Genomic DNA, 12,636 nt, shown 5'->3' on the forward strand with positions numbered 1-12,636 from the left:
AGTCTTTACTGTCCGACCACCATAACTCCTTTGTTTCCCATACCATTGCCCTTCTCCCATAACCTCCCTTTCCAACATAACAGAATGAGACCTCACTCATCTCCTCTCCAAATCACACCTCACCACTTGTGCACTTGATCCCATCCCACCTCCTCCCCAACCTCACCCCCACACTCATCCCATCCCTAACCCATCTCTTCAACCTATCACTAACTTCTGGTACCTTCCCTGCTGCCTTCAAACATGCCACAATCACAACCATCCTCAAAAAGCCATCCCTCGACCCAATCACCTTGTCCAGCTACTGCCCCATATCGTTGCTCCCATTTGCCTCCAAACTCCTTGAGCAACACGTTCACGCTGAACTTTCCTCTCACTTCTCATCTAACTCTCTCTTCGACAACCGTCAATCTGGCTTCCACCCCCACCATTCCACCGAAACTGCTCTTACCAAAATTACTAATGACTTACAGCCAAAGCTAACAGACAGTTCTCTATACTCCTTCTTGACCTGTCCTCTGCCTTTGACACAGTTGACCACTGCCTCCTACTACAGATCCTCTCTTCCTTTGGTGTAAAAGACCTTGCCCTATCCTGGATCTCCTCATACTTTTCTAACCGCACATTTAGCGTCTCCCACTCCCACACTACCTCTTCATCCCACCCCCTCTCTGCTGGAGTCCCTCAAGGCTCTGTCCTAAGAACCCTACTTTTCTCAATCTATACCCTTGCCCTGGGACAGCTCATAAAATCCCATGGCTTCCGATACCATCTGTACGCTGATGACACCCAGATCTACTTCACTGCTGTCCAGAATTCCAGCATTTCTATCAGTCATATCCTCTTTCTTCTCCTCTCTCTTCCTCAAGCTCAATGTGGAAAAAACTGAACTTATCATCTTTCCCCCATCTCACGTATCTTCCCCACCTGATCTTTCGATCACAATAAATTACACCACACTTTCCCCAGTACCGGCAATCCGCTGCCTCGGAGTAATCCTTGACTCTGCCCTGTCCTTCAAACCCCAAATCCAAGCTGTCGCCACCTCCTGTTGCCTCCAGCTCAAAAATATTTCCAGAATTTGTCCTTTCCTCAACCCTTAATCTACTAAACTGCTTGTGCATGCCCTCATCATCTCCTGCCTCGACTACTGCAACATCCTCCTCTGTGGCCTACCTGCTAACACTCTCACACCCCTCCAGTCCATCCTTAACTATGCTGCATGACTCGTTTATCTCTCGCCTCGCTACTCCTCCACTACCCCCCTTTGCAAATCCCCTCACTGATTCCCAATTGCACAGCGTATCCAGTTCAAACTACTAACACTGACCTACAAAGCCATCCATAACCTTTCCCCTCCATACATCTCTGAACTAATCTCCCGATATATTCTCTTATGTAATCTCTGGTCCTCCCAAGACCTCCTTCTCTCCTCCACACTTATTCGTTCCTCACCCAATCGCCTCCAAGACTTCGCCCGAATATCCCCCATCCTATGGAATTCTGTGCCTCAACACGTCCGATTAGCCTCCACATTTGGATCCTTCAGACGGAACCTGAAAACCTTCAAACAAGCCTACAGCCTGCCATGACATTACTTGCTGCCACCTCATCATCGGAGCTACTGCACCCCCCAACCTACTGTCTCCTTCCCCGTTCCTGTAGAATGTAAGCCTTCAAGGGCAGGGTCCTCTTCCCTCTGCATCAGTCTATCATTGTTAGTTTTGTTTACTGTACGTGATATCTGTATCTGGTGTGTAACCCCTTCTTATGTACAGCACCATGCAATCAATGGCGCTATATAAATAATAATAATAATAATAATAATAAAGAGCAAAAAAAAAAATAGCCCTGATATGTAGGGGTTTGTAGATATGTATCATCAGCAGCAGACAGAACGTGCACAGAACGTGCAATGGACTCTATTGTGCTGTATACACTGCCACAAATCCTGCCTAACTCCTGCTATCACCAGTAATATATGCAGCTGGATTAGTCCTCAGAAGGACTGTTAGTTGAGATGGATATATAGATATATATAATCGTGGAATACCTATACCTAACTATTAAGTCGCCAATCCTGTCCCTCACTCAGCTGCAGCTCTCCCTACTCTGTCTGTTTCCGGGGTAGACTGTGACGAACATAGGGTCATCAGGTCTTATATAGATCTGATGATGCTATGCGGCCAGTTAATCACTGTAATGCCACAACCAACATGGCTACGGCATTACAGTGAGTGGCAGGCAGTCCCTGGATGTTAATTGGCTCTCTAAAGAGCACCAAACATGCGGGAAGGGGACCCGAGCTCTTGCACCAGCATCTCGGAAATACTCGAGTAGCGCCAAGCATCTCGAGCAGTGAGATGCTCGGGCGAGTACTGAGCAGTGACAAGCATGCTCGCTCATCAATATTGGCTTTTACAATTGTACTAAATTTAACATAGTGGCTGTGTACATGCAGACTATGCTAAATCTACAGTATAGATTGATTTGACTTGACATACCAATAAAAGAGGATAAACACAATACATTGCCATTTATAATGTACATTTGGACATTGTAGGGGTTTGGTACTCACTCAGCCACTTTTGAGGTAGTCACAGGACTCAGTTTCTTTAAAACGTCCAAGGCAGGTTTATTGGGACTTCATAAACTGCACTTTCAAAGTAAATGAAACATAGCCTTGTCCGGCACAAAGTAACAAAAACAGGAAGATAAACAGTCCATACAATACTGCGGGTTCACCTGCTCACGGACAGTGTCCTTTAGCACAAAACACTCTGGAGGTCTCCACACCTCCAGCCACAGACACTGGATGAGACACTCAGTCTCCATTTTATACACACGCCCTGGGGTGGGGAAATGTGAGCAGCCAATCCCACCCGTCTCTTATGACGTCTCTATATAAATATGGGCTCAGAATTCAAGTACCAAAACCAAGTGAAGAGTGCAGCTTGGCCCATTAATTTGCATTTACGAGGCACAATACAAAACAAGATCTATATATCATCAGTGCAGAGTAAAAATGAAGTAGAAAGTAGAATCAACCTCAGCCATTGCCAGATATCGTAAAAAACAGCCCTGATACGCCCAATTTACCCTCTCAGCACTATGTGTGCTGAAGCATGCTTTTCTCAGTTTTACAGCACTGAAACTACCAACCTCAGTGATACATGTCTCCCCTCAAGGACCTGTCTGGTGGCCATCTTACAACATTTAGTTAGACAGCATATTTCTCTTCCCTAGCCTATACTATCTGTATATTTTTCTTTCTGATCTATGCTCAGACACAGATTAGTTTATCATAGATGACTTTTATAAAGTACTCCAAATATAAATTGGCTGGTTTTGGACTAATCTCTAGGCTTTCTGCATTTCTACTAATCTAAGTGATTAAAGGTCTCAGTAAAAGTAACTATAAATTAACATTGAATACTTTTGTAGTTGACAGCTGGGTCGTGGGCTCAAAGTGTTAAAAGGATCATCCCTTTAAAATTGATTGGGGTTTTATCATGAATATGATTTAAGCTTGTTACAAAAAAAAGGTTTTCCTCTCCCTGGAACATTGCCTTGAAATATTACGAACATCTGCTCATTTCAAACAATATGGAGCTCCAGTCTAAAATGTGACTTTTTGCTTCTGTTTTCTGTTGCTTCACTAGTCAGACTAAAGAATGACAAAATAAACATGCATAATTCTATAACGAATGTCATACATTGCAAACATATTTCATGTGATTAAGAATAATACCAATGAATAAACAAGTGAAAATAAGAATACATGTTATGTTATAACTATTTTCAGTTAAAGGTGCATTATAAAAGCAATACCAAAAGTGCTACTATGATGACATATGGATGTCAAAAAGAGAGGGATTTTCTGCTCAGGACTGTGTGTTTTTCCATTTTTGCATTTTTTTTTTCTTCCCTTCTTCCAAGAGCCATAACTTTTTGATTTTTTCCATCAACATAGCTATACGTAGACTTCTTTTTTTGCTGGAAAAGTTGTAGTTTTATAAAAAAACAGAAATTCCACAGTTGATTTTGGGGTTTTATTTTTATGGTTTTGTTATGCTGTAAAAATGACCTGGTAACATGATTCTCATGTTCAGTATGATTACAGTGATACATAGGTTTTTTGTATGTAAGTGGTGAAAAAAATTGGAAATTTGTAAAAAAAAACTAAATTTTGCTTTTGTCGTCCTTTTCTAAGACCCATAACACTTTCATTTTTACATTGATGGAGCTGTGCGAGGGCTTGTTTTTGCATGAAGCGCTGATATTTTTATTGTTATTATTTTAGGGTAGATAGAATGGTTTGCTTGTAATTGCATTTTTAGGAAGGATTGCCGTGACCAAAAAACTTCAATTCTGTGGTTTAGATTTTTTTTCTCTATATGGCATGTAAAAATCATGCAATTTAAATGTATCACACTTTTATTAACACATCAATACCAAATATGTTTATTTAAAAAAATAATAATAATTTCTATATTTTTAATGGATGAAAAGGAGAATAATTTATATATTTTTTGTTCATAGTTAAAAATATATGTATCTATATATCTATATATATATATATATATATATATATATATATATTTTTTAGTAATTTCATTTTAGTCTCCTTAGGGATTTGAACCTGTAAACATTTGATTGCCTGTACTATATACCACAGTATTGCAGTGTATAGTAAAATTGCAGTTCTGCTGGCCTTCTGCTGGCCTTTGGCTGCCATGGCAATCCATCAGTTCCCCACGATTGTGTCATGTTAATGCTAGTGTCAGAGACTAACAGCAGCATTTAAATGGTTAAATTACAAAAATCAGAGCAAGTACTTTAAACATGCTTGGAAAATGCTTTTTATTTTTTTAAGGGAAATCCACTTTGCTATTCATATGAATAGTTGTTTTGTGAGCTTTTTTTTTTCTTTTTTCCCGGAAAGGTTTTGAGAAATGTATCCTAATGGAATCTGCTGCCAACTTGGCACTGTTAAATCAAAAGACTGTACAAAATTCTTTGAGGAAAAACTTTTACAAATTTATTCAAAACCACTTCAGCAAATTCTTTAAGAAAAGAAAAACTCCTCCAAAACATTCCCAAAAAAGAAACTATTCCTGAGTAGGTTTCCACTTGAAAAACTTGTTGGATTTGTCTGCCTCAAAAAAATTTGTGTGAACATAACCTAATGGTCCTAATTTTAAATAAGGGGTTAACTTGGGATAACATTGGGTTAATATTGTGGTAAAAAAGGACCAAAAATATTGTAAGTAGTCTGGGTTTTGAAGGGTAAGACTCCCACAATGAGTTTTTGGTGCGTTTTTTATGCTGCATATTTTTGCTATGCATGTAATTTATTGAAATCTCATGCCCACTGTACTTTATTTGTTTGACTTCATAATGACTTTGTAAAGTTTTAACAAAGATAAAGGGATTTTCCCATTTGCAAGATCCTATCCCATTATGTAGTATGTGTAATAATAATAATATTAATATTAGCAAATACCTCCAATTAGAAATGTAGTAGTTCTTCTCATTCATTTACCCCATGTGCAGGGCAGTACATTAAATATCCTATCTAAGACAGTTGAACTGTTGTACAGACAGATGGACTGTTATAAAGACAGCGACTTCAAACTTCTTATACAATCTCTCTTACCTGAGCTCCCAAAATACTACTAATAATTGAATGAAAGTGATAAAATAATTTTTAAAATACTTATCTTATCATGCATGAAGATATGTGTTGCACAGTGCATTATGGTATTTCTTGAGACCATGTTTTGTTTTTGCTTTTACATCTAGAAAACAATCTTTATATTTGCATGATAGTGTAATAGATTTATTTACACTTCATAGCTTTTGTTTGGTTTCTGTTTATTTATGTTAATTATATTGCATTGCATGTTACCTTGTACTATACATATACAGTATACATCAATATAGCATGCAAAAGCCCTGTTTGATATGGCATGAATCAAGGCTAGATGTGTTGCAAAATAAATGATTACATGTCTTATTAATTGTTTCATTTGTTTTGGATACAGGTCTCTTTCAAAGGGCAATTGCACAAAGTGGAACTGCATTGTCTAGTTGGGCAGTTAGCTTTCAGCCTGCCAAATATGCCCGTATTCTAGCAACTAAAGTTGGATGCAACATGACTGACACTGTAGAACTTGTGGAATGTCTACAGAAAAAGCCTTACAGAGAACTTGTGGACCAAGACATACAGCCAGCAAGGTATCACATAGCCTTTGGACCAGTAATAGATGGTGATGTAATACCTGATGATCCTCAGATTCTAATGGAACAAGGCGAATTTTTAAATTATGATATCATGTTGGGTGTAAATCAAGGAGAAGGACTTAAATTCGTAGAAAGTATTGTAGACCATGAGGATGGCATCTCTGCAAGTGACTTCGACTTTGCAGTTTCCAATTTTGTTGATAACTTGTATGGATATACTGAAGGAAAAGATATAATGAGGGAAACAATCAAATTTATGTATACTGATTGGGCAGATCGACACAATCCTGAGACAAGAAGGAAAACATTACTGGCATTATTCACTGACCATCAGTGGGTTGCACCAGCCGTCGCAACTGCAGATCTACACTCAAACTTTGGTTCTCCTACATATTTTTATGCCTTTTACCATCATTGCCAATCAGATCAAGTGCCTGCTTGGGCAGACGCATCCCATGGGGATGAGGTTCCCTATGTATTTGGAATTCCCATGATTGGACCTACAGAACTATTTCCATGCAATTTCTCCAAAAATGATGTTATGCTAAGTGCAGTAGTAATGACGTATTGGACAAACTTTGCTAAAACGGGGTAAGTGTCATTCCTTTTTTAAAATTATATACCAGTAATGTATATGTTCAAATCATATAGTGTGTATATTTATATGTCTCTCTTTGTATATGTGCTCACAAATATGCATCTAATCTTTCAGGCTTGTTCATTTATCTTCTTTTAGGAATCGTATGAAAATCTGATATACAGTACAGACCAAAAGTTTGGACACACCTTCTCATTTAAAGATTTTTCTGTATTTTCATGACTTTGAAAATTGTACATTCACACAGAAGGCATCAAAACTATGAATTAACACATGTGGAATTATATACTTAACAAAAAAGTGTGAAACAACTGAAAATATGTCTTATATTCTTGGTTCTTCAAAGTAGCCACCTTTTGCTTTGATGACTGCTTTGCACACTCTTGGCATTCTCTTGATGAACTTCAAGAGATAGTCACCGGAAATGGTTTTCACTTCACAGGTGTGCCCTGTCAGGTTTAATAAGTGGGATTTCTTGCCTTATAAATGGGGTTGGGACCATCAGTTGTGTTGTGCAGAAGTCTGGTGGATACACAGCTGATAGTCCTACTGAATAGACTGTTAGAATTTGTATTATGGCAAGAAAAAAGCAGATAAGTAAATAAAAATGAGTGGCCATCATTACTTTAAGAAATTAAGGTCAGTCAGTCTGAAAAATTGGGCAGACTTTGAAAGTGTCCCCAAGTGCAGTTGCAAAAACCATCAAGCGCTACAAAGAAACTGACTCACATGAGGACTGCCCCAGAAAAGGAAGACCAAGAGTCACCTCTGCTTCTGAGGATAACTTTATCCGAGTCACCAGCCTCAGAAACCGCAGGTTAACAGCTGCTCAGATTAGAGACCAGGTCAATGCCACACAGAGTTCTAGCAGCAGACACATCTCTACAACAACTGTTAAGAGGAGACTTTGTGCAGCAGGCCTTCATGGTAAAATAGCTGCTAGGAAACCACTGCTAAGGACAGGCAACAAGCAGAAGAGACTAGTTTGGGCTAAAGTACACAAGGAATGGACATTAGACCAGTGGAAATCTGTGCTTTGGTCTGATGAGTCCAAATTTGAGATCTTTGGTTCCAACCACCGTGTCTTTGTGCGACGCAGAAAAGGTGAACGGATGGACTCTACATGCCTGGTTCCCACCGTGAAGCATGGAGGAGGAGGTGTGATGGTGTGGGGGGGCTTTGCTGGTGACACTGTTGGGGATTTATTCAAAATTGAAGGCATACTGAACCAGCATGGCTACCACAGCATCTTGCAGCAGCATGCTATTCCATCCGGTTTGCGTTTAGTTGGACCATCATTTATTTTTCAACAGGACAATGACCCCAAACACACCTCCAGGCTGTGTAAGGGCTATTTGACCAAGAAGGAGAGTGTTTTGGGTGCTACGCCAGATGGCCTGGCCTCCACGGTCATCGGACCTGAACCCAATCAAGATGGTTTGGGGTGAGCTGGACCGCAGAGTGAAGGCAAAAGGGCCAACAAGTGCTAAGCATCTCTGGGAATTTCTTCAAGATTGTTGGAAGACCATTTCCGGTGACTACCTCTTGAAGCTCATCAAGAGAATGCCAAGAGTGTGCAAAGCAGTCATCAAAGCAAAAGGTGGCCACTTTGAAGAACCTAGAATATAAGACATATTTTCAGTTGTTTCAGACTTTTTTGTTAAGTATATAATTCCACATTTGTTAATTCATAGTTTTGATGCCTTCAGTGTGAATGTACTATTTTCATAGTCATGAAAATACAGAAAAATCTTTAAATGAGAAGGTGTGTCCAAACTTTTGGTCTGTACTGTATATATATGTACAGTGCTGGCCAAAAGTATTGGCACCCCTGCAATTCTGTCAGATAATACTCAGTTTCTTCCTGAAAATGATTGCAATCACAAATTCTTTGGTATTATTCTCTTCATTTAATTTGTCTTCAATGAAAAAAACACAAAAAGAATTGTCCTAAAGCCAAATTGGATATAATTCCACACCAAACCTAAAAAAGGGGGTGGACAAAAGTATTGGCACTGTTTGAAAAATCATGTGATGCTTCTCTAATTTGTGTAATTAACAGCACCTGTAACTTACCTGTGGCACCTAACAGGTGTTGGCAATAACTAAATCACACTTGCAGCCAGTTAACATGGATTAAAGTTGACTCAACCTCTGTCCTGTGTCCTTGTGTGTACCACATTGAGCATGGAGAAAAGAAAGAAGACCAAAGAACTGTCAGAGGACTTGAGAAACAAAATTGTGAGGAAGTATGAGCAATCTCAAGGCTACAAGTCCATCTCCAAAGACCTGAATGTTCCTGTGTCTTCCGTGCGCAGTGTCATCAAGAAGTTTAAAGCCCATGGCACTGTGGCTAACCTCCCTAGATGTGGACGGAAAAGAAAAATTGATGAGAGATTTCAACACAAGATTGTGCGGATGGTGGATAAAAACCTTGACTAACATCCAAACAAGTTCAAGCTGCCCTGCAGTCCGAGGGTACAACAGTGTCAACCCGTACTATCCGTCGGCGTCTGAATGAAAAGGGACTGTATGGTAGGATACCCAGGAAGACCCCACTTCTTACCCCGAGACATAAAAAAGCCAGGCTGGAGTTTGCCAAAACTTACCTGAGAAAGGCTAAAATGTTTTGGAAGAATGTTCTTTGGTCAGATGAGACAAAAGTAGAGCTTTTTGGGAAAAAGCATCAACATAGAGTGTACAGGGAAAAAAAAGAGGCATTCAAAGAAAAGAACACGGTCCCTACAGTCAAACATGGCGGAGGTTCCCTGATGTTTTGGGGTTGCTTTGCTGCCTCTGGCACTGGACTGCTTGACCGTGTGCATGGCATTATGAAGTCTGAAGACTACCAACAAATTTTGCAGCATAATGTAGGGCCCAGTGTGAGAAAGCTGGGTCTCCCTCAGAGGTCATGGGTCTTCCAGCAGGACAATGACCCAAAACACACTTCCAAAAGCACTATAAAATGGTTTGAGAGAAAGCACTGGAGACTTCTAAGGTGGCCAGCAATGAGTCCAGACCTGAATCCCATAGAACACCTGTGGGGAGATCTCAAAATGGCAGTTTGGAGAAGGCACCCTTCAAATATCAGGGACCCGGAGCAGTTTGCGAAAGAAGAATTGTCTACAATTCCAGCAGAGCATTGTAAGAAACTCATTGATGGTTACCGGAAGCCGTTGTTAGCAGTTATTTTGGCTAAAGGTTGTGCAACCAAGTATTAGGCTGAGGGTGCCAATACTTTTGTCTAGCCCATTTTTGGAGTTTTGTGTGAAATGATCAATGATTTGATTTTTGCTTCATTCTTTTTTGTGCTTTTTCCTTGCAAGCAAATTAAATGAAGAGAAAAATACCAAAGAATTTGTGATTGCAATCATTTTCAGGAAGAAACTGAGTATTATCTGACAGAATTGCAGGGGTGCCAATACTTTTGGCTAGCACTGTAGGAAAGCCAGGTAGGACAGGGATAAAACCTAGCACTGGAGGTCCTGAATACGTGTACCTGGCTAGCTATGTCTAGAGCCAGTCCCTGTATTCAGTTGTGGGTCAGTCAGCTGAGGGAGCTGAGCAAAGTGGGTTGTCTTGGAGTTGGAAAGAGACAAGCCAGAATCTCTTTAAAAAGAGACTATATAGGACATGTGCACCAAACTACAAGTATCACTGGTTGCTATGAACAATAGCCATTTTCGGTAACGTTTAGAAACTGCAGTATTTTTATTGTGGCTGAGCCGCTTGAGGTAGAGGCATTGGTTGCAAAAGGATGAGACACTGTGTTATATCTTGACTACACAGAAAAGGGCTGTTTTTCCTTCCGTTGTTGTTATTCATTTGGAGCCGGGGAATGGCTATTTTGCTTTCATGTGAACATTGTTAATAATTATGTCGGAAAATAAACATAAGACGGTTTTGTACCAAAACCAAGTGCCTGTGAGTACCCATACCGCTGCCAGGAAGTGTGAATCCCTATAATATATACATATATCAGATTCACACACAACTCCTAAATGTAGATCTAAAAACTATTACACTTTGTCATTTTTTAAGTTAAAAAAATGATCCAATATTACATGTCATTGAGAAGAAAAATTACGTGAACCTTTGCTTTCAAAATAGGTGTGCCCCCTTGTGCAGCAATAACCTCATATAAACATTTCTGGTAAATGTTGATTAGTCCAGCACATTGGTTTAGAGTAATTTTAGCCCATTTCTTCTTACAAAAGAGCTTCAACTATGTTATCTTGATGGGTTTTCTCCCATAAACAGTTTACTTTAATTGCCTCCACAGCATTTCTATAAGATTAACCTTAGAACTTTGACTTAGTAATTCCAAAACTTTAACTTGATTCTTTTTTTAACCATTTTTGTGTGTAATGACTTATGTGCATTGGGTCATTGTCTTGCTGCATGACCCAAGTGATCTTGAGATTCAGCTCATAATAAGATGTCCTTATATTTTCCTTAAGAGTTTGCTGGTATAAGTCATTGTTACAGCAATAATAAAAAGCCATACTGGCCATTATGCATAAAAACAGGCACTAACCATCTTACTACTACCACCATGTTTCACAGATGGAATGAAATATTTATGCTGTAAAGCAATGTTTTTCTTTCTCCAAACATAATGTTTCTTATTACACTAAAAAGCTCTATTTTGGTTGTCTCCATCCACAAACCATCATTCCAATAGACTTCTTGCTTGTCCAGGTGAACTTTAGCTAGCTGCAGACAGGTATAAATGTTATTTTTTGTAGAGCAGTGTTTTTCCTTGCAATCCTGCCATACACACTAGTTTTGTTGAATGTTGTCCTGATAATGGACTCATAAACATTAACATTAGCTGATGTGAGATAGGCCTTCAGTTTCTTACAGGTTACCTTTGGTTCATTTGTGACCTTGCAGACTATTATATACCTTGCTTTTGAAATGATCTTTGTTGGTAAAGAATTCCTGGGGAGGGTACACATGGTTTTGAATTTTCTTGATATGTACATTGTCTGACTGTGGATTAGTGGAGTCCAAACTCTTTAGAGATGGTTTTGTAGCCTTTTCCAGCTTCATGGCCATCAGCAATTCTTATTTTGAATTCAGAAATCTCCTTTAGTTGTGCCATGATACACCTCTACAAACATGTTGTAGACATTAATCTTTTAACAAATCCCTGTTTCTTTTGAAATAAAAGAGGTTGCCCACTCACACCTAATTGTTGTACTATTAATTGTAGACACCAGACTCTAATTTCACCTTTAAATTATCTGCTAATTCTACAAATGTGCATACTTTTGCCACTCACAGACATGTGATATTTGATGATTTTCCTTATTTAAAGAAGTATAAAGTCTAATATTTTTTAACTTATTTGTTTTATCTGGTTCTCTACTTTTAGACTTGTGTTAAAATCTGATGTAGTTTAAGGTGAAATTTATGTAAAAATATGAAACATTTTGAAGGGTTCAAAAACTTTCAAGTAGTACTGTGCAAAATACAAAGAACGCACAAAATATTCAATATAAAAAAAATATATATATATATATATATATATATATATATATATATATATATATATATATATATATATACGTTTAAAGCAAGTGTGGAGAAAATGCTGCCAAATAAGAATGCTTTCAAAAAAGTAAATTTTTATATTTACATTCATCTTTTAACCAAATGAAAAGTGTATGAACAAAAACAGAAATTTAAATCAAAAAGATATGTGACCAACTCTTTACATTCAAAAGAGCATTAGTTCTAAGTACACTTGCACAAATTGAAAGATTTTAGTCAGGTATATGCGTAAC

General features: G+C 38.6%; 1 protein-coding gene across 7 annotated transcripts in view; it reads left to right on the forward strand.

The window, feature by feature from the left end:
* NLGN1 (neuroligin 1) overlaps positions 1-12,636 on the forward strand; it is a 1,206,163-nt gene that overhangs the window by 1,172,323 nt on the left and 21,204 nt on the right. For all 7 annotated transcript variants that reach the window (XM_073674916.1, XM_073674918.1, XM_073674920.1 and 4 more), the window contains one exon: positions 6,048-6,837. In XM_073674916.1, the coding sequence (XP_073531017.1) occupies positions 6,048-6,837 (790 nt within the window). The remainder of the gene's footprint in view (positions 1-6,047; positions 6,838-12,636) is intronic.

Source organism: Phyllobates terribilis, unplaced genomic scaffold, assembly GCF_046119375.1.
Source record: "Phyllobates terribilis strain yellow unplaced genomic scaffold, ASM4611937v1 Scaffold_3__8_contigs__length_932513732, whole genome shotgun sequence".
In the NCBI taxonomy this organism is placed as follows: domain Eukaryota; kingdom Metazoa; phylum Chordata; class Amphibia; order Anura; family Dendrobatidae; genus Phyllobates; species Phyllobates terribilis.